This window comes from Nelumbo nucifera, chromosome 1 (assembly GCF_055504915.1).
Source record: "Nelumbo nucifera cultivar China Antique chromosome 1, China Antique-T2T, whole genome shotgun sequence".
In the NCBI taxonomy this organism is placed as follows: domain Eukaryota; kingdom Viridiplantae; phylum Streptophyta; class Magnoliopsida; order Proteales; family Nelumbonaceae; genus Nelumbo; species Nelumbo nucifera.
Genome location: NC_142649.1, coordinates 147,738,917 through 147,760,618, shown reverse-complemented (window position 1 = coordinate 147,760,618; position 21,702 = coordinate 147,738,917). Strand labels below are relative to the sequence as shown.

The following is a 21,702-nucleotide window of genomic DNA, read 5'->3' as shown; positions in this document are numbered from 1 at the left end:
AATATTTTATTGATATAAAGTATATAAATATATAAATATTTATATAACTTAATTATTATATATAAAATATTTTATGTATTATATATAATAATTAAATAATCAGTTGAATTTAGATATTTATCAAATCGAAACAGATCATATCCGAATTCGATATTCGATTTAATTATACTAAATATCGAATTCGATATCAGATTTTCAAATACCGTTGAAACCCCTAATTGAATCACACGGTTAGTCAATTCCAACAACAAATGGCATAATATTAATACTAGCTTGGCAAATGGTGTTCATTTGACTTATTTCTTTTAAGTTGCTCCAACGCAAATACTAACTTTTGTTACAAGGACAAGCGTGTCAAGCACACCCTTTGAAATTATATACCTTTAAACACAATGTTATAGGTCATTGGCACAAGACACAACACAATGCCTGTATGGAATCATACCGGGTAAGATGCACCATGCAGATTCCACATAGATGGTGGATTTCTTATCCATCACCTATGAAATTTAAGTGCGCAAGTATTGGAACTAGCACGTGCACTAAATATTTAAAAAAAAAAAAACTAAAACAAAAGCAGAACCAATAACAAACCAAACCAATTACTGATTGATTTTGATTCAATTTTGGTTCACGATTTTCAAAAAATTAATATTAATTAATAAAAGATAAATCTAACCGAACGTGAACACCACTTAAAGATTATGCCTACGAGTGTAACTGATTTCACATTAGTAAAAGAGTTTATCAAGTAGTCCCTTTGAATTTTGATTAACTAAATGCTTTAAGTGTTTAGGATGCTGTGAAGGTGAAATCAATAATAATATTCCACACCAGTGATAAAATACATAAGATCGACACTGAAAATTTGAATAATTGTAGCTCTATATATACATGACTGGTGTGGAGGAGTATTCTTACTGTTTCCACATACAGCTAAAGCGTTAATCTCATATCTCGGTCTGCCACATATAAAATGAGAATATACATGCAATCTGATAAGCAATTGAGGATATTTGTTGATGTTACTTTTAATTCTGGATGATACCGGAGTTGGGTCAATTTCATCTGCGCATGGGCAGTGTCGTCCGCCTTGAATCATCTGGAATATGCGCCCATTCTAACACCATCCTCACGTGGAAAAACTTGGGCTGTTTTCCAAACTGGTTTGGTTTGGTAGGGTGTTCTTCTCTGAATGATATCTATTATAAGTGTGGATAAAAAGGTATTTACACTCGATATTTTTTGAATTGAAAAGACAATTGAAGACCTAAATAAATAAGTATCATGTGCAGGTCTCTCAAAACAGTCCAAACTGTTTTTTCCCAACAGCTAAAGTGATCTGACCTCACGTGCCCACCAAACCCACTTGGCACCACGCCATTCCCAGGGCCAGGGGTTGGGTTACCCTTGCGTTCCATTGCCCATTGGTAGGTGAATTGATCCTATCAACGTTAACGTATACACCCGTCCGTCACCGAAATTATGAAGGAAAGGAGAATGTTGCAATGCTACAACCACCATCATATCTCTGCTCGCCCATCGATTGTCATGTGGGTCCCGGGTATACAGAATACTGACGTGTTCCTGTATGATTGGTCGCCTAGATCGTCGTACACAGCGTCGCGAGCAGCCGATCCCGACGCTTCTATTGTCTGTCTGTCTGTTTTGTCTTGTGGACCATGGTAGTGGTAGTGGGCCTTGATATTCGGGATGTCAATGACATTAAAACCCATGTATGTCGGGACATGGCGGATCACACGATTCGCGTCATCACAACCAAATGGACGGAGGAGATCTTCCATTACTACACTCCACGTAGTATCAGCGGCTGTTGTTGCCTCCTCATATCACAAACAATCCTCCTTATTTCCCACGGTACCCTCACCCACCTTTTGGAATCGAAACTATGAACTATGAACCCTCTCAAGTCTCGAGTCTCAACAACCTCTAACCTCCTACTTTTTTTTTTTTCTGAGAATTTCTAACCTCCTACTTGAAACTTGAAAGATAAATAATCCAAAGACGATTTTGCCCTCCCTAACCAGTTCCTTCTCAACTTAATAATAGAGTGTGTGAGACGGACAAGAAGATCTCCGCCGTTTTTGTTCCTGGTTTCTCTTCACGGTTTCCGCCGATCTACGCCAATCATGTCTTCCTCTACTTTGGTTATCCCTAACGGCGACGCCACTATCAGGCAGCCTGCTCCGGCGCCGAGCCCCGGCCGTTTTGCTGAAGTCTATAGCGAAGTTCAGACACACCGTCTGAAGCATTCTCTGCCTCTTCCTTCTGTCCTTAAAAGCCCTTTTAAGATTGTCGAAGGTCCTCCAAGCACCGCTGCTGGAAACCCAGGTCATTATCTCTGAAGCAGGAATACTTGTTTACTTCAAGAGGATCTATGCTTTTCCATGCAGTCGATTGGGTTTGCTTTGTTATTCAATTAGGTTTTCCTTATTTCTGTTTGTAGATGAGATCGCTAAGCTTTTCCCCAACGTATTTGGGCAACCTTCTTCAATGCTGGTCCCTAGCGATTCGGCGGCACTGGCATCAAATGAAAAGTTGAAGATTGGTGTCGTGCTTTCTGGTGGCCAAGCTCCTGGAGGACATAATGTTATTTCTGGAATTTTTGGTGAGGATCTCTCTTTATTTCTTTGACAAGCTTGCTTCGATTGCATTTTGTATGTTTTTGATTTTTTCTTTAATATAAATATAAATACTGTTTTGTCCGGTTCTAGATTACTTGCAGGATCGTGTGAAAGGTAGCACACTATATGGATTCAAGGGAGGTCCTGCTGGGATCATGAGGTGCAAGTTTGTGGAACTGACCCCGGACTACATCTATCCCTACAGAAATCAGGTAAGGCTTAGTTATTCGTAAAAGATTGCATGCCATGGCTCTATGAATAGCTATTGATGGTTCGTTACTTGGTTCTATTGCAGTCACGTTCTATTTATTTTTCGTATTTTTTCTCGCTTTGTTTGCGAACTTTGACTATTTGATGTGCATGGGCTTCCCGCTTCCATGAAGTTTTCTATATGGTGGTAGAGAGGGATTCAATCAGTTTAAATCTGAATGGGCTGGATAAGTTTTTCTATGTAAATATCTCTCTATGCCATGCATATGGGTATGTTTATAGTATTAACACCGTCCGTGGATTCTTACATATTCGACATACTCAATTCTATACGCAGTATGCATGTCATGGTCTTCTGTAGCAATGTGGGTTTGTGCATTTAGTGTTAAATATATGCATGCGTATTATTTGAGTATGCTCATCTAAGATAGCAGAAAGTCTGAACGTGGTGTTTGTTTACTCTTCTTTGGTCGGCATATGTTACTTTGTCATGTGTATGATGAATTTTTTTTATTAGAGGTCTTTCAAGTGACTAAATTTGAGTTCCGTTAACAGGGTGGGTTTGATATGATACGCAGTGGAAGGGACAAGATTGAAACTCCGGAACAGGTGTGCATTTTCTACTTTTTTTCTCACAATTTCAAGTTCGGTCACTATGATTTGCAATCATTTGGTATTTAGGTGGATTTAATCTTTTAGATTAAATAATGACAGTGATGGCAACTAAGTTTGCATGGATATGCTTTTCAGTTTAAGCAAGCTGAAGAAACAGTATTAAAGCTTGATTTGGATGGGCTTGTTGTTATTGGTGGAGATGACTCAAATACAAATGCTTGTCTCCTTGCTGAAAACTTTAGGTATGGTATCTGGCTGTTGTACAATTCATGCCTAGGGTTTGGATTCCTTATGGTCAGAAATGAAAAGTCTTTATTTGGGTAATTGCAGTGGTGGTTCCACTGATGCAATTTTGTGCTTTAATTTACTAATTAGGGCAAAGAATATGAAAACTCGGGTGCTTGGATGTCCAAAGACAATTGATGGTGACCTGAAGTGCAAGGAGGTTCCTGCAAGTTTTGGGTTTGATACTGCATGCAAGGTGATCATGTCTATGACTTCAATTTTCATATCTTTAGTTTTAGTATCATTAATCTATTGCAATCCAGTAATATAGGCCAAGTTTAAGTTAAACTGTATATATCATTTTATTGATGCAAAATATTTTACCCTTAATATGATTGTTCAATAAGCAAATCTTGTTTATAGTAGGTATTTACAGGTTGGTTCTTTGATTTAGTTGGAGTTTTTGATATTATCATTGCTGATGCTGCTTTTTTGAAAAGTAAGCAAAGACTTGTATATTGAAGAAAAGAGAACCAGAATTTCAAAACTATATGAGGTATAAGTTGAAGCATCCTTATATAATTAGAAAACAGGAGAAATTATAAAGAATATCTTCTATATATAAAAACAAATAAACAATTAAATCAACACTGTTGCAGATAAATTCAATATCCTTTTGACCTAATAATACCCTCTTCCAAAGGTCGAATTGAAGGTATTTGCACCACACTATCTTCTGTGGACCCCAAATATAGCAGAGGAACTTAATTGCTGAAGGATCCAACTTTGAATTGCCTAGTAGGTCAGCCTCTAGTAAGGTTCAGGATGCTTGAGCAATCACATAACACAACTATACAAAAAGAGGTGCAGGGAGCCAGGGACGTTCATGTCATTAGAAATAAATAAATGACCTGTTAACAAGTAGCCCAAGGACCTTATTATCCCCCTTTCCCCTTTCCTGCCTTTCTTATCTCCTTCTTTCCCTACCCATAATTTTGTAATCTTATGTTGTGACAGTGTCCAGAAGCTTTGTCTATTACCTAATTGTGTTATGATTTAATTTTCTTATTGTGTCGGTGTTTTTTTCCTCACAAAACTTAGAGCAATGAGGTGATTTTTGGCCAATTAAAAATTAAAATTGTGTGATGGTAGTTGTGTAATCCTAGATGAATTGGTGTGAGATTCTATTTCTCTTCTATTTTTTTTTTCCAATTTTATTTTTCTGCCCATTTAATCTTGACCAGAACTCTCTTTTGATAATTTATAAATCTATAAAAGGCATAGTTCCCTCTTCTGAAATTTGGCTGTGCTAGATGCTGTACAAACCGAGTAACTAACATTGTCACTTGTATTCAAATGAAATTTGGTTAGCCACAGTTGTTGCCCTTATCTAATTACATTATTTTTCATTAACAATAGTTTTTCTAAGTATGTTTTTCTGTATGTAAATTCCATCAACTAGATTATAGAAGATAATACATCTGTAATGAAATCAAGGAATGGGTCCAAATTGATCTTAATATTATTTATTGAAACGGGACTCAGCTTTAGTGTGTCCTGTTCATAGCCACTGATGTACTTGTTTATTTTGGCTATGTAGATTTATGCAGAAATGATAGGAAATGTGATGACAGATGCCCGTTCAACTGGAAAATACTATCATTGTAAGTTCACTGATTTTGAAATTTCTTATAATCAGGCATTTTAGATATACATTCTGCCTGTTGCACCACAATCTTCTGCATCATCTGGAATTCTAAGAATCCTTTACAGCTGATCCCAGTAGGTAATTTTGGCATGAAGCTGCATTTTGAATAAGCTATCAAGATGATTAGTTTCTGAAAATTGTTTTGATCTAGATAATGTTTCTCACATTAAAGCCTGCCATTGTATAGACATTAAGATACACAGTATGGAACTTTTTGTGCTGTCCTTCAGCTGGTCAAAGATGCAATGGGAGTGTGGGTCTGTTCTTTTGTTTTTATTGTTTCCTATTTTTTCTTACTATTTCTTCTCCATCTCTTCTATTTCTTCTATCTTCCTATATGTGCCCTATTTAGTGAGTTATGCATCAAAACTATGACAATAAACATATACACAACAAAATTATAGGAATTTTAAATTTCACATGATTATTATTTTGGTTACCCTTGAGACTGAAGCAAATGTTAGAATCTTGAATATTTGTATGTAATTTTATTCCTTGATCTCATTAGTTCTCTCCTCAAATATATGACGAGCGACGGATTTCCCTTGGATGGTCTTTCGCCTGGAAGAGTTGAGCTTAATTTTGGTGGTTAAGTTCTCATATGTGGGTAGGTCATGTACTGGGTCACTGGGTTAGTCTTTTATTCTACATGTTAGCAAGTGCATTTTTTTCAAGATGACAGAAAATTATATAAACTTTGTTATAACATAAATTATACAAAATTTGCAGGTAGGGCCTGACCTACATTATGTGTGGACTTCATCCAGCCTGAACCAGGTTGGGTTTGGAAGAAAAACTTGTGCTTGGGGCCCTGGGCCTGGAAATTTCTGGGCTGGGCAATGCAGGCCTGAGAAGAATCGATCATTCCTATTTGTGGGTTGTGTTTTTAGCCTATGACTTGTGCATTCTCTTGGTTATGATATGGTGGAGGCGCGGAGCTTGAGGTGGATTCTCAAAATAGTAATTGGGTCAATATGATGGAATTTTGGGGAGGGTGGTCAATGATTTCTATAGAACCATCTATATCTATATCTATACTACTTATAAAAGTGCGAATGAGGGGGTATTGGCTTCTGGAATTTTTCTTTACTAAAATTAAAAGAATACCATTAAGTACATTCAATTACCTCTCATTAAGTCTCACATTTAAGTCATTAAATAAATCACATTCTCTCTCATTGAACCTAACATTTATGCTTTTGTTTCTCATCATTAAATTCCACTAATAAATCCATACACTATTTATTAATAAAATGAAATTTTATATTTTTTAAAATAAACATATAAATGAAATCATATTTTTCATCTAGGTGGTGGGTAAGTAGTTCAACCATTTGGGTCAAATGGATAATTTCATGATGTCATAAATAAATAATACAAATTTAGAAATATAAAAAATACTTTTGTTTATGATTATTAAATTCCACTAATAAATCGATATACAATAATTATTAATAGAATGAAATTTTATATTTTTAAAACAAACCTAGAAATGAAATCATATTTTCCATCTAGGTCGTGGGTAAGTACTTCAACCATTTGGATCAAATGGATAATTTCATGATGCCATAAATAAATAATACAAATTTAGAAGTATAAAAATATAGAAAAAAGATTATTTCTAAATATAAAAATTTAGAAATAAGAAGTTTACAAAAATGTAAACAAAAATATATATAAATAATTGATCTGCCCACAATATTAAAAACAAATATTCAAACAATATATTGGAATTGCATTTACTCTTGGTAAATAAGTAATTTTTATTATCTCATAAGTTAAATAATAAAAAATAAAAATATAGATTTTTTTATAAATTTTATAGAAAAATTTTGGACATGCATTAATATTCTTCATATTAAACAAAAATATGTTTGAAAAATAAGAATTATTGTTAGTAAAGATAGGAATGGCTAAAATACAATGAAAAAAATGAATTAATGTATTAATCGTAGTCCATTTTCTTGGTTAAATAGGTTAATGATTCAACTAGTAAGGTCATTTGGTTGCTGACTATCATCGTCATCATCATTTGATATTGCCACGTGCAACATATGTGCACTTTTACTAGTTGCTAGAAAAGTTTGATCCTTATGATATAGAAGAAAAACTGCCTTTTGAGAATAAAGGACTGTTTAGAAAGTTGCAAAAATTCAAAAGAAAGTAACAGAAATCAGAGTTCAAGAGGAGAGAAGAAGAAGAAGAAGGTGGCGGCAACTTGGGTTCAGAGAGAGAGATTTTCGAACATAATCCCTTCTCTTACTCCCTTAATTCTATTTTATTAAGTTAAACTTTAGTAATTTACAGAGAAGCCCCTAGTTGGGCAGAAAATTAAAAAGACATAACATTAGAAAGAATAAAGCCCAGATTAAGGCCCATTACAGCAAAGAACATAAAAGATAAAAGGGATAAATAGCCTATGGGCCATTCGGCCCATCTTCTCTACAGATACTTATGCGAGCATCTTGTCTTGGGCCTGTCAATGGGTTGGGTCTGGGTTAGGTCTAGGAACCAGTTCCGAACCGATTATTAATCGGGACAAAATAGCTGACCTAGAACCATCCCAATTAATAGTCGGGTCTATTGGGGTCTTTATTTATTTAAATAATGGCTTAAAATGTAAATTTTGATAATCTAATCTTAACAAAAATGATAATAAAATACTAAAATGTTTATATGTTAATAAAATAAATGTTTTTAATTAATATTATCATATATATTATCTATCAACTTCACCTTGCCAAACATAAAATATAATAAAAATTAAAATAAAATTAGGGCAGGATAATAATAATAATAATAATAATAATAATAATAATAATAATAATAATAATAATAATAATAATAATAATAATAATAATAATAATAATAATAATAATCGGTGGCAGAACCAACCCATTGACAACCTTATCTTGTCTTACTCTTAAAAAATCAGAAATTTATAGTACTACAGTTATTCTAGGGTAGTTCCATTTTTTTATTTGGGAGGGGGGAGGGTTCTGATATTTGTTTATTGGGGCCTTCTTGTATTGATAGGAGAGTGTCTCATAAAAACTTTATTTTCCTTTAGTTGAAGGGACTAATCCATCATTCTTTTTTTTTCATGTTTTGTTCTAATCCAATATAATTTTTATGATGAAAATAAAAGTAAAACTTTTTTTTCCCAAATGAGATCCGGAGTTTCATTTTGCCTTTTTTTCAGTTTTCTCTTTTAATAGACATGATATGTGAAATCCTATTGATTGTCCAAAAAAATGTGTGTAGCAGAAATGTGTATTCTTAGATGGACAGAGTGGTAAAACTTGGAAAGGATAGGGTCAGAAATGAAGTCATACAGAGGAACCTAGGAGGTCCAGTGGATGATAAAATGAGAGAAAGTAGACTGAGGTGGTTTGGTTACGTGCGTAGAAGACCATCTACAACACCTGTTAGAAGTTATCTGTTACAAGTTGAAGGGACTAGAAGAGCCCTTGCTTTTGCAAAGCTGACTTGCTCCTAGATTTCAATAACATGCTTTTTGTAAAGCATAGACCTCTTATTAAGCAAATAAGTATAAAGCTGTTACACGCAAGATTATTTGCAAAATGTTAAGTTTGGCCAACTCTTATTTGTTATTATTTTCTGTTATTTACATTCTGTATGAAAAGGCTATTTTTGCTTCCATCATATTCATTCTTGGTCCTTCCTGTTGTCTTTTTAAAATAGCATTTTAAGCATCTCTGTATCTGCAGTTGTGAGGCTTATGGGGCGTGCAGCTTCTCACATCACATTGGAGTGTGCTTTGCAGACTCACCCAAACATCACCATTATTGGTGAAGAGGTACATTCTGATATTTTCTTTGATTAACTTTCAGAAGAGCTAGTTGGTTCCTAGTATATATGTTCACAATGTGCAACCTTCCATGCATAATCAGTGTTTCTGATTTTGACTATTACCACATCAGTTTCTTAATTGTCCAAACATGAAATCCTTTTCCCTCAAACTGTTTGCAAAAGAATGCTGTTGCAGTATAGAAGTGGTGGGCTAGTGGCTACTTTACAATTTTAGGCAAGCAGAGTATCCTTTTCTTTTTGGACCATATAGATGTTTGTTATTCGATATTTTGACTCTGGGCGGAAGTTAATAACTTAATATTGTGATTAATTTTTTTTATCAATTACTGTGAAATTTCATTAGATCAGAAAGACAATATAGTACAGTGATTAAAACCAAAGAAAAGATAGTGAGAGATGAAACAACTTATCTCTCCCCTTAGATACACCCTTCCCTTACAATTGTGCCCAGAACAGAACTTTTCGTCCCACCCCTTGTTTTACTAGAGAATCAGCAAAGAAGTTGGCGATACGCTTGCACCAGTTGACAGAAATTTCCATATCCCTTGTTAGCCATCTGAATTTTTTTCATTTCATTATTGTAAACCCACATTTTCATCTCAGCACTGTGCAGTCAATTTACAACCAGTTGTGGATCCCCCCTTTTTTTGACCAATAACAGTGAATTTTATTAATTGAATAAAAAGTTACATAGCAAGGGAGCTAAACAATCTTAACTCCCAAAAACTTGTAAAAGCAAGTAAAAAGCAATTACAACAGTTCACCCCTTGCCTAGCTAGACCCATCTGCCAATGAATTTGCCCTTTACCCATGTACATTGAATTTCAAGTTCCTTAGTCAGCCACTTAAATTTTCTCTTTTCATTGCTGTACTCCAAAGCCTAGAGTTGACCTCTTTTAGCCAGCTCACCACAATTCTGGAGGGCCTTTTTTCATCTCTTATAACTCCCCCTATTCTGGAGGGCCCTGGATTGCCCAAACTGCTGCCATTGAAATTCAGTTTAGTAAAACCCTGCGGTGGAGTGGTCCGACAAGAACTTGAAGCCTTCTTGGCTGAAACTGATTATGCAATCTCCTTCCACTTTCTTAGCAATTCATCTACAGAAAAATCTGCAAACAGGTCCAAGATTTTCAGCCAATGTATCACCCTAATATGAGTAACCTCCACCATTACTTCCAAACTTCTCTCCTTTTTTTGAAAAAATCCATGAGTTTCTCTCTTCCCAGATAGTCCAACAAACTGCAGCCTTAACACATCATCACATACTTGCCCCTTTTTGTTGACCAGTTAGGAGTGGAAGTGAATAAGCTTTGCACATCCAATGGGGGTGTCCACCTGCACCCAAACAAAGAAGTAAACCATTCCCAAATGAATTTAGCAAACTGATAGGAAATTAGTAAGTGGTATCAAGACTCACCATCGGCTTTACAGTGGACACACCGGTGAGGAGACAAATAGCTGTTGGGTCTTTTCCTTTGAAGCAAATCTCCTGCGTTAACTCTTTCTAGAAAGGCTTCCCAATAGAAACTCCCAACCTTCGGAGGTATAGGTTGACACCACACCTCTTTAACATGGAAGGACAGTCCAACAGAAGATGGTTGTAATAGGGCTTTAAAGAATAAGACATAGGTGAAGGAACCCAAGGGAGTGTGTCCAGATTCTACTGTCTGCCTTTGTTGGATCCGGGAAAACCCCATCAAGGATGGATAGTAAAGATAAGGTACAATCTAACTTAGAGTCCCATATGTTTCTTCTCAAACCTAAGGGTAGTGATAGCAAAAAGAGCCGGAAATTGGTCTTTTAAAGGGGAATTTCCAACCCAAACATATTCTCAAAATTTAATGAGATTGCCTGAGTGCAAATCATACCTGATCCAGGGAGAGAACAAAGGCAAAATAGCTTGAATAGCTTTCCAGGGAGATGCTCTTGTTGTCCTTGTCAGAATCCCAGAGTCCCATCCATTGTCTGCAATCCTGTGAATACTACCCATTATCTTAACTCAAAGCTTTTCTTTCTCCAATGAGAATCTCCACAACCATTTCCCTAGTAGTGCCAAGTTCCTATTCCTTATGTTCTCAATACCCAAATCTCCCTCCTCCTTGCTTCTACACACCACCTCCCACCTAACCCTATGGTCCTTCTCCTCCCCCAGCTCCCATAGGAAGTCTCTCATTAGTTTTTTCAACCTTCTAGCCACCCAAGTTGTGAATCCCCTTCCACTACTAATTTCCTAATATTCAAGGATCGTGCCCTTTGAACTGCTTCCATCATTGCCAAAACCTCTGCTCTGAGTGAATCTTCCTCTCCCACTGGGCCTGAAAATATAGCTATTGTTCTCCCCTTAGCATCCCTAATACACCTCCAATTCCTGATGGTTGTGGGTTTCTACCATGCTACTACCATCAAAGTTAAGTTTGATGAAACCTGTTTCTGGTGGAGACCAAAAGTGTGTAGTGGCAGGTGTACAAGGAGCAGATTTTGCTACTTCTTTCCAATTTCTCAGAACATCATCCGCATTACACTAGAAAAGGACTCAAGAGATCTGAGCCAATGAGCCACCCTAACCATTATTGTTTCAATCAGGTCTTCCTTATTTCTTTCCTTGTCCAGAAATAATCTTGAATTCCCTTCTTTCCAAACTGTCCATAGTATTGCCGCTCTAGTACATGTCCACATCTGTCTTCCCCTCTTGTATAGACATGGAAAGAATGAAGGATCAAACAATTGTTGCACATCAACCGGAGGATTCCATCTACACCCAAACAAGGAGAAAAACCATTCCCAAATATAGGCAATAAAGGAACAAGAAATAAATAGATGGTAACAGTTCTCACCATTAGCTTTGTATAAGACACGCCAATGAGGGGATAAGCTTCGGTTTTTGCGCTTTCTTTGAAGCAGAATGGAAATGTTCATCTTTCCATTGACAACCTCCCAACAGAAAGCTCCAATCCTAGGGGGAATTGGCTTGCACCAAAACTCTTTAGCTGGAAGCGAAGGCAAAGAACTAGTGGAAGGGCTCTATAGAAGGAAGCACAGGAGAAGGTTCAACAAAGACTTCCTCTAGTAATTGTAGTAAGTTCATCACATTTTGAAGCTCAGAATCTCCTATACCTGTCCTAAACCCTAAATCCCAACTTACTCCATTGGTAGAGTTCGAGGGAACAAGGAACTTGGAAATAGGCTAATTTTTCAAACAAGAGAGGACAAAGAAAGAGGGGATTTGTTCTTTCAAAGGGAAGGAGCCCAACCAAGTGTGTTCCCAGAAATTAACTCCATTACCACTACAAAGATCATACCTGTTAAAGGGAGTGAAAGAAGGCAGGATTTTGTTGATAGCCTTCTAGGGAGATGCACGACTTGCCCTAGTCGTGCTCCAACATCCCATCCATTATCCAAGAGCCCATGGATGCTTGCTATGATCTTGGCCCATAATTTCTCTTTCTCCAATGGCATTCCCCACAACCATTTTCCTAGTAATGCAGTATTCCTCCTTTGTATGTTGACTATGTTCCCTATCCCCAACCCCTTGTTTTTACCCCTACACGCTGCTTCCCACCTTACCCTATGATCCCTCTTACTTTCCCCTGGTTCCCATAAGAAGTCCCTCCTTATCTTCTCTGACCTCTTCTTCCCTACACCTACTGGAATCCTGAGAACTGACAAGTCATAGACCGGTAGGTTAGATAGGGTGACCTAATCAGAGTAATCCTTCCCCCCAAGGATAAGTACCCTTTCTTACAAGACGCAACCTTTTGGTAATTCTTTCTACCACCGGGTTCCAAAAGCTTACATCTTTAGGATTAGAACCAAGAGGTAGGTGGCAGGCCTAGGTAGGTCAGAGGCCATTGAGCTATACAACACCCCAAGATATTTGCACATTCAGCCATCTTCTCTTTTGTCATGTTGATCCCAGCTATAAAACTCTTTTCAAAGTTTATTGTGATTAATTATTTAAGTTGAAGATCTTTATCTTTTTTCAAGTTTGCAGCATTTTCCTGCAATGGATCAACAATGGTCCAACAGAACCAAGAGGTAGGTGGCAGGCCTAGGTGTAGGTCAGAGGCCATTGAGCTATACAACACCCCAAGATATTTGCACATTCAGCCATCTTCTCTTTTGTCATGTTGATCCCAGCTATAAAACTCTTTTCAAAGTTTATTGTGATTAATTATTTAAGTTGAAGATCTTTATCTTTTTTCAAGTTTGCAGCATTTTCCTGCAATGGTCCAACAAAACACTGGCATGCCAGTGACCAAACCAAAAAGCAAATCACCCAGTGTTTTGGATTTAAAACATTCAGGGATCATTTCCATGTTTCATTGGTGTTTTCAATGGTCCATTGTTGTATCCGATGTGAACTCCAACTTTTGAAATATCTTACATTTTCTTTGCTGGAGATTTAAATAGAAGGCTGGGAAACACTAAGTTTATTTCCTAATGAAGTTGTAATCTCTTAAAATATCATCAATATCCGTATAACCTTGGATAATTGCTTTTGGAACTTGTAATTGTGGAGGTTTAGTCTTGAATGGTAAGTTTGGGATGGTAATTGGTCTTGGTGATTAAGCACCCAAAAACGGTTTTCATATTTGTTTAGGGTGCATGGAGGAAGTAAGTTTCAGTATTTCCTTTTCAAGATTTCTTTTTGCCTGATTCGGCATCAGATCAAGCTTCCTGGATTGTAAAGGTGATTTTGTATCTGTCCTTAGACCCCGCATTGGTGGAATCCTCGTACACTGGGCTGCCCATTTGAAAAGGCAATACCTCTGTTTAGTGAGCAAACTTTCTTGGATATATTAGGAACATGTGATGAGAGGGGGGATTGATAGTATTGACTGGGATTCTTGATTTTTTTTACCCTTTTAGATAGATAGAATATTTGATAACATTTCACATTTACTTTAATCTTGTAAATGTTTCTCATTTGCACAGTTGTTTGATTAGGCTATACATGATGCAGGTTGCTGCCAAGAAGCAGACGTTAAAAAATGTTACGGATTACATTACAGATATAATATGCAGACGTGCTGAACTTGGTTACAACTATGGTGTTATACTTGTACCAGAAGGCTTAATTGATTTCATTCCTGAGGTATTAATGCAGATCATAATTTTACTACCTTCTATACTTGTTTACACATGGTCAAGGTGCACTCTTGGGGAAGCATTTGCATTTATGGAGTTTTAATCATTTGTTATGTTGTCTGAAACATATAAGCTCTTGACATTTTGAGTTGGTCGAGTTGCTTGCAGGTACAACAACTTATTGCAGAGCTGAATGAAATTTTAGCTCATGATGTTGTTGATGAAGGTGGGCTGTGGAAGAAGAATCTCCAACATCAGTCTCAGTTGCTTTTTGAATTTTTACCTAGAGCAATTCAAGAGCAATTATTGCTTGAAAGAGATCCCCATGGAAATGTTCAGGTGATTATTTTGTATTCTTCAGCTTGCTTGCAGTTGTCTAGACACCTCTTTACCTGTTTGATTATATTAATTGCTGGTTTTTTTAGGTGGCCAAAATTGAAACGGAAAAAATGCTCATTCAAATGGTTGAAACTGAGCTGGAGAAAAGGAAGCAGGAGGGCACATATAAAGGCGAGTTCAAAGGGCAGTCCCACTTTTTCGGGTAACCATCTCAGTTCTAAAAACCATATTCTTAAGTCACCTTTTTATCCCTGGGGAAATAATGGTGTCATGTCCAACATGAGAGGTTATTATTAGTTGATAATATTTATTATATGATTGACATTTGGGGAATAGAAGATTGTAATCCCCATGGTTGTCAAGGGCCTCAAGGCGTCTAGGCCACAGTCAAGCGCCTAGTTGCCTAGGTAGGTGTGCCTAGGTGATAGAACTTTACAAAGACACTAAATTCTAGGTTAGTTTCCTTATTATACAAGCCAATCAACATTCATATAAAATGAAAGAAAATGGCAATACTCTTTACCAATAATGTTAATTTCCTCTAAAAAATATTGCAGGTTCTTATCAAAACAATAATAGCATTTTAAATCAATTAACTTCAATATTTCAAACACAATACTACCCCCATTTGTGGTATTAGTTCTTACCTGTACTTTATTTTCTTTTCCAGTTATGAAGGAAGATGTGGTTTGCCAACAAACTTTGATTCTACCTACTGCTATGCTCTTGGTTATGGTGCTGCTGCCCTCCTCCATTTTGGAAAGACTGGGCTCATATCCTCAGTATGTCTTCCATCCTATATTTTTCATGATTGTTCTCCTCATTCTTGTGGATAAGCTTGTTTGTTTTACTTCTAGGTTTTTTGTTGTCTTCCTTGACATATTCTGTTTGATGGAGTCAACAGGCATCACTCTGGGCTTAACTTATTTTATTCATTTTATCATTGCTTATTCAGGTTGGTAATTTGGCTGCTCCAGTTGAAGAATGGACTGTTGGTGGAACTGCATTGACATCATTAATGGATGTAGAGAGGAGACATGGTATATTATAGCTCCTGTTGCTTTGACATATTTTGGGAATAACCTGTGATTTTCCATCTCAAGATTAATCAATTTTACAATGAACAAGGCTTAACCATCATGGGAATTTGAATATCAAACTTGTCCAAGTGCTGGGGATATTAAGGGTTTTGTACCATGAACACCTTAATTGAGGTGCTGATTTGGGCAAATTCTGGTTTTTGATGGATTGGACAGACTTAAGTGGAAAGAAGCAGGATATACTTATAAAAGTAAAACCATGGGGTGGTAATTTGTTCTTTTAAAACAATTTTTTTCCCTTTTTATGTTTTTGATCAATAACATGATCAGTGCTTGCCGAGTGGAAACAGGGCAAGCAAGATGGTGGAACCTCTCAATAGACATTACGTACATACCATACTCAATATAAGAAAGAAAATTTATCCTCTCGTATTGTTTTTCTGATACCTCATGCCAATACATACATGCATACAAATTTTTACATCTATTCTCAAGATTTAGTCAACTCTACCCTAATTATAATTAACCAATATAACTTTTTTTCAATATTCAAAATTTAGTTTAAGGAAATTTTTAATCGAAGACACGATGATGGCTTATCTATTGTTCTTATGGTTTTGTATTCTTTATTTTGAATTTCATGCTCTTGTATTTTTAAAAGTTAAACTTGCTTTTCAGGTAAATTCAAGCCAGTGATAAAGAAGGCAATGGTGGAGCTTGATGGTAACTCTTTTTTAGATATTCTTCTGGCATAGCATTATAATTGTGCACTTGGACAGTTTTGAGTTGACTGTATGACAAAGATTCTGGCCAAATCAAGTAAATTTATTTATGATGATAAAATTTCAGGCGCACCATTCAGAAAGTTCGCGTCCATGAGGGAAGAGTGGGCCTACAAAAACAGATACATCAGTCCAGGTATGTTCGACATTTGTTTTGAACAATTTTTGCCATTTTGGTGATCTTTGAACAATGTCAAAAATAGTTAGAAAGTTGATAAAGGGGGGGAAAAGAAAGTCAAGTTCTCGTTGCGAACTAGGAGGAAGTCTGAGCCAAATTGGTCTTTTTCTGTGCTGGTGATTCCAACTCTTAATTTGTAAAATCTTGGCATGAAAGCTAAAATCGAATGGGCTTCAGTCCAGTTGCTCAGACGGATAAATTTGGTTTTGGTGCATTATAATTCGGTTTCTGACAGTTCTGATTTTTGCCCATACAGGTCCCGTTCAGTTTATTGGTCCACATTCTGATGACATCAATCACACTCTGCTGCTGGAGCTTGGAGCTCAGGCTTAGGAATAATTTATGGGACAATGATCTACAATTTTATATAAGATTATAAAGAATTAATAAGTACCTTTGTGGGTTTACATGCAGCTGGAGGGCGAATGAACCTCTGCCTTCAAAACTTGGCAAAATTGCTTCTTGAATGAAGCAGGGGTCAAAGTTTATATTATTTGAGTGCCAATTTAGACTTCATTTTTGTAACATTAGTTAGACTGCTAATTTTCATCGTGGAGTGAGCAATTTTGATGGGGTATGTTGGTGTTCGATTTAATAAACTGCATATTATCTTGTCTTTTCCTTGTTTCTGTCAAAGAGTTAAAGGTCCTGAGCTCTTCCGGTTAGCTCTTGGTTAACTACTCGAATTTCCTAAATTGCAGGGAACGTTAATTCTGTGAATTTCAAGCAGATATTTTTTAATGGGTCCGACTATGATACGAAAAATCATATCATATCTAAAACCTGTACTGCTGCCACGTATACAGCAGTTACCGGGTTTATTTAAGTAACCTGTAATTGGCTTTTTATATGTTAATTAAAATTTAAAAGAGTTTTAACTTAATTCGTTAACCGAATACTCCGTTACATTCTAATCATCTTCCCAGTTCCCTCTTCTGGTCAAACTTCTCCTCTTGAAATCGTATATCAATAATGCCTTCAATCAGCATCCCAGAGGTTATTTATCTCCCTTTCACTCTATCACAGGTATATTCTTTTTCTTCTTCTTCTGGTCGAACTTCTCCATCACAAGAGGCTATTCGTCTCCCTCACTCTTCTGGTTGAACTTCTTCAATCAAACATCGGCAGTTGTTCCCTCTCCCTTCTCTTAATTGAAATGGTCCATATGTAGAGCAGAGTAGGACTAGGTTGATATTTTTAATATATAATTCATTGATCTTGCAGCCCTTTGGGAGATGAAGCATCAGAATGCCACCAGAGGAGTCCTATTATTGTCACAGTGGATACAATTTGGGTGATTCGTAAACAGTTTAATTATTCATGGCGCCTCTCTTTCAAATCTCTCTTGAAAAGAATTGAATATTGCTCTCACCAGGATTCTCCCCAATCTCTCGAATGTGACATTCCCTGTATCTTTGACTCACTATCAACCATCATAGGTTTCAGAAGCTTTTGCTTCTCTATGTTTGAAATCCTTGTTTCATAAGCACTTACAAGATACTGCAGAGAAGGCAGAATGCAGATATATTTGAAGGAATTCCATGAAAAAGTAAAAGAATCAAATAAGTTGATATAAGATTAGCCTTATGATCAATTTATAACCTCTTGGACGTCCACAAGGGATGGCCTTCCATCTTGTTTTTTAGGAAATTGGCTTCCAAGTAAGATCTTATCCTGTAGAATAGATGGGATTGATTTGTCATTTATGTTTCCATTTGCAAGATCAATTAAGAACTCCACTGGGTTCATAGCTATTAGAGGAGAGCAACTAATTGAAGATAAATATAGCATAGCTTCAGAGGCTTTTTTGAAGTACAATGAATTGCCTCTGCTCAAGAGAATTAACTTGTCGAACTTGTTGAATAGTCTGCTTGATGGCTGATGAATTGTACTCACTACTGTTTTTCCAGCCTACAAAACCCCACATTGAAATTCAAGGAAGGGTGTTCTCTAAATTAAAGAAATTAAGAAATGTCGTGGTTTATTACCTTTGCAATATTGTGTATCATTTGAACTATTTTGCTAAGAGCTGTAGTTGAGTCTAGACTAGAGGTTGGTTCATCTAGGAAAAGAAGTGATGGGTTGAGTAGGATTTCATTGCTGATGCTCCGACCATGGTGCTCGGATTATCATCTCCAAGGATGAAAATATTAGCTTTCAATTACTATAATAACAAAGGAACTCTGGGTAAGTAAGCACTCTACTTTAAGGATTAACTCTCATTACGACTTATACCAAAAGACCGAACGGTGTACCTAGCCTTTGAGAAAATGGGGGTCTGCCCACTCAATTGCTCCAACACTTTCGCGACTCTGGTGAGACGATCTCCACTTTCACCCAAGAGATGTTGAGGACTAATTTTTGAACTTTGATCTCCCGCATTGGGTTCGAGAGCTTCTTCTCTGAAGCCATTGCTCTCCACAAATGAGGTTACAGAGGCAACTGAGTAGGTTGATCGTTTACGGAGGGAAGTAGGGAGAGGGTGACGTTTAATAGCGAACGTTAACGTATTTCTTATCTTTAAATGATTTTCTGTTATCAAATGTGATTTTAAATGTTGTTTTTGAAATCAATTACCTGCGATAACCCGCATTCACTGAAATAGAAAGTCGATTGTTAATTGGTCCATCTCATCTAAAATGATATGAAAAAGATTCTTTATCCATATCATAGATTAAGTAAGGAGAAGTACCAATCAGCCCAGATCAGAATTTTCTAGGCCCAAAGTACAGGGGGAATGCATCCTGACCGTGAATTGATGCCAAATTCACGGGCAGGATGTGGTTTATAGGGGGGAGAGAGCTAGTTATAGGGGGGCTGGAATTCAGAATTCTGCATCGTAATGTACCCGTACTTCTCTGTAGATTTTCCCTATTTTAATTGATGGGCAATTAATAGTTTGTTCGACAACTTAAATCCTGTCGGGGAAGGAGTGAAGTAGGGAGCTGGAATGCGCTACCTCCTGGCTGCAATTTTTATTTGGTCTACCCACGTAAAGCATCCCCATGCCCCATTGAAAGGGTAGGTAGGTCTGAGTTCTGACAGGTGTTTACTTACTTTCATGGGGTGAACTGGAGTATTGCTAATCAATTCTCTATAAGATCCAAATCCATCTATAGGACGCGTCTGGCAGTTATTGAAAGCCATAACAGAGTTCTTGAAATGAAATGGAAAATTGTGTCATTAACTTAGATGGTCGAATATTTATAGATTTACAGGGTAACCGATTTTGCACACGTGGCTTAATGGCCAGCTGTTGTTTCATGAATCTTGTTCTTGAGGCAACCGTCATATACATTTACATTTATCTTGTGTATGGGTGGTTAGATTTCATCAAAATAGTATCTAGATCGGCTGAGCTGGGCGATTAACAACCCCCAAATACCGCATCAACAATGCTCCAGAGCATTTCTTAAAAAAGATACTAATGGCCTGCAGCGATCTTGGATCATGAGTTGTTCATTTTGAGAATGACTTGAGTATGATTTGAGGCCCAGAGAATCTCCGAAATGGGCAATTTAATAATTTTACTTATACTGTAAATAGTGCTGCAATTTAGTAGTTCAAAGAGGCATGCCTTTCTGACAAAAAAATGTTAAAGGGATAAGTGTTACCAGGTATAAGTACAGGGTATCTGTAATCTGTAATTTACCCAAAGATTTATTATGATAAAAGTGGATACCTCACTCTCATGGTCCATGCATTTAAACTACATAAAAATTTATCTGTTATACTTTCTACCCACTATTAATATTACATGCAATAGATATGCTTTTCTTTTCTTTTTTTTTTTTTAATTTGTGTTTTTAAAACCAAAAACGCATTTTCATTTAAGGCTGATATTTAGTTTGTGGCATACTTTTTTTATATATCTCATTATAGTTGCTGGTCTAAAGCTTTTATGGATCATGTCAACTCATATTTAAATGAATTTGAGTCCAAGATATCATGTTTCGAGCAAACATGAAAATAATTAAATAAGAAAGGTAATATAATATCAATCTAACAAGAATTAATCTATATGTGAATATTATGAGACCGGATCTGCTCCTCACACCTAGCACCTTACACGCACATCCTACAACATCTCTCATACTTATTAGTTATTATTTATGGGAGATGTTCTCAATGCACAGTGGATGTGCCTGTGAAGCGCCCATTTGTGAGGAGCAGATCCCGCTTCGAATATTATATGTGTTATGAAACATAATATCAAACAATTAGAGGAAAACATGTTTTTAGATTCAAGATCACATCACAAGTCACAACAAGAAAACCAATTATCATTTGAGAACACCGTAAAGCAGAAATACTAAGTTGAAAACACTTTAAAGTCATTATCTTTTTTTTTTTTTTTGGTAAAAGTCATTTTCTTATGAAAGCCCTAAAGTTTGTAAAACGAGATATACATTGCTAATAGCATAATACATACATATATATACAATGTGAGAGAGCTTGAGAGGTGGTTTCTCCTTGTCTCGGTTGAGAAAACCGGTGGTCTAACCTAATTTTATTTACTCACCAGTCGGTAGATCTAGCAAAAAGTTGATCCAATCCGTGAACCCGACCTGACCCGACCCAACCAAAAAAAGGTTAGGGTCTCATATTTAGCTACCTGAATGTGAGATTGACCCGAATCGATCCAACCCGGGGAAACTGGGTTGGGTTGGGTCATGGGTCAACCCGCTAACCTGATTGTCGAGTCTAATTGGGACTATTTATGCACTGTTGGAAGTTTCCACTCTTTAATTTATTCTATTTAGTCTTTACTCTTTAAATTGTTAAATGTTCAAGTTTTTTTATTGGGAAAATTCCTTATAGGTACCCTGTACTTTAGGTCGAGTGCCAATTTAGTACCTGAACTTTAAAATGCAACAATCTAGTACTCGAACTTTTATTTTGTGACAATCTAGTACCTACTATTAATGGACCATCAATTATGTATATCACGTGACCTCATGTGCAATTTAAGACTTTTAAAAATGTCAAAATTACCCTTGGACACTATTCATCATCTTCTTTCTCAAGAGAATGAAAC

At 36.4% G+C, this 21,702-nt stretch overlaps 1 protein-coding gene across 1 annotated transcript; it reads left to right on the top strand.

Annotated features, from left to right (window-relative positions):
* Nucleotides 1-1,875: 1,875 nt before the first annotated feature.
* Nucleotides 1,876-17,263, top strand: LOC104588051 (pyrophosphate--fructose 6-phosphate 1-phosphotransferase subunit beta). The gene is made up of 16 exons (XM_010245857.3): nucleotides 1,876-2,352; nucleotides 2,468-2,629; nucleotides 2,736-2,857; nucleotides 3,411-3,464; nucleotides 3,606-3,712; nucleotides 3,846-3,951; nucleotides 5,296-5,359; nucleotides 9,135-9,223; nucleotides 14,201-14,332; nucleotides 14,494-14,664; nucleotides 14,751-14,866; nucleotides 15,335-15,446; nucleotides 15,620-15,704; nucleotides 16,383-16,427; nucleotides 16,554-16,622; nucleotides 16,921-17,263. The coding sequence occupies exons 1-16, from the start codon at nucleotides 2,151-2,153 to the stop codon at nucleotides 16,995-16,997; spliced, it is 1,713 nt and encodes a 570-aa protein (XP_010244159.1). The 5' UTR covers nucleotides 1,876-2,150; the 3' UTR covers nucleotides 16,998-17,263.
* Nucleotides 17,264-21,702: the final 4,439 nt, after the last annotated feature.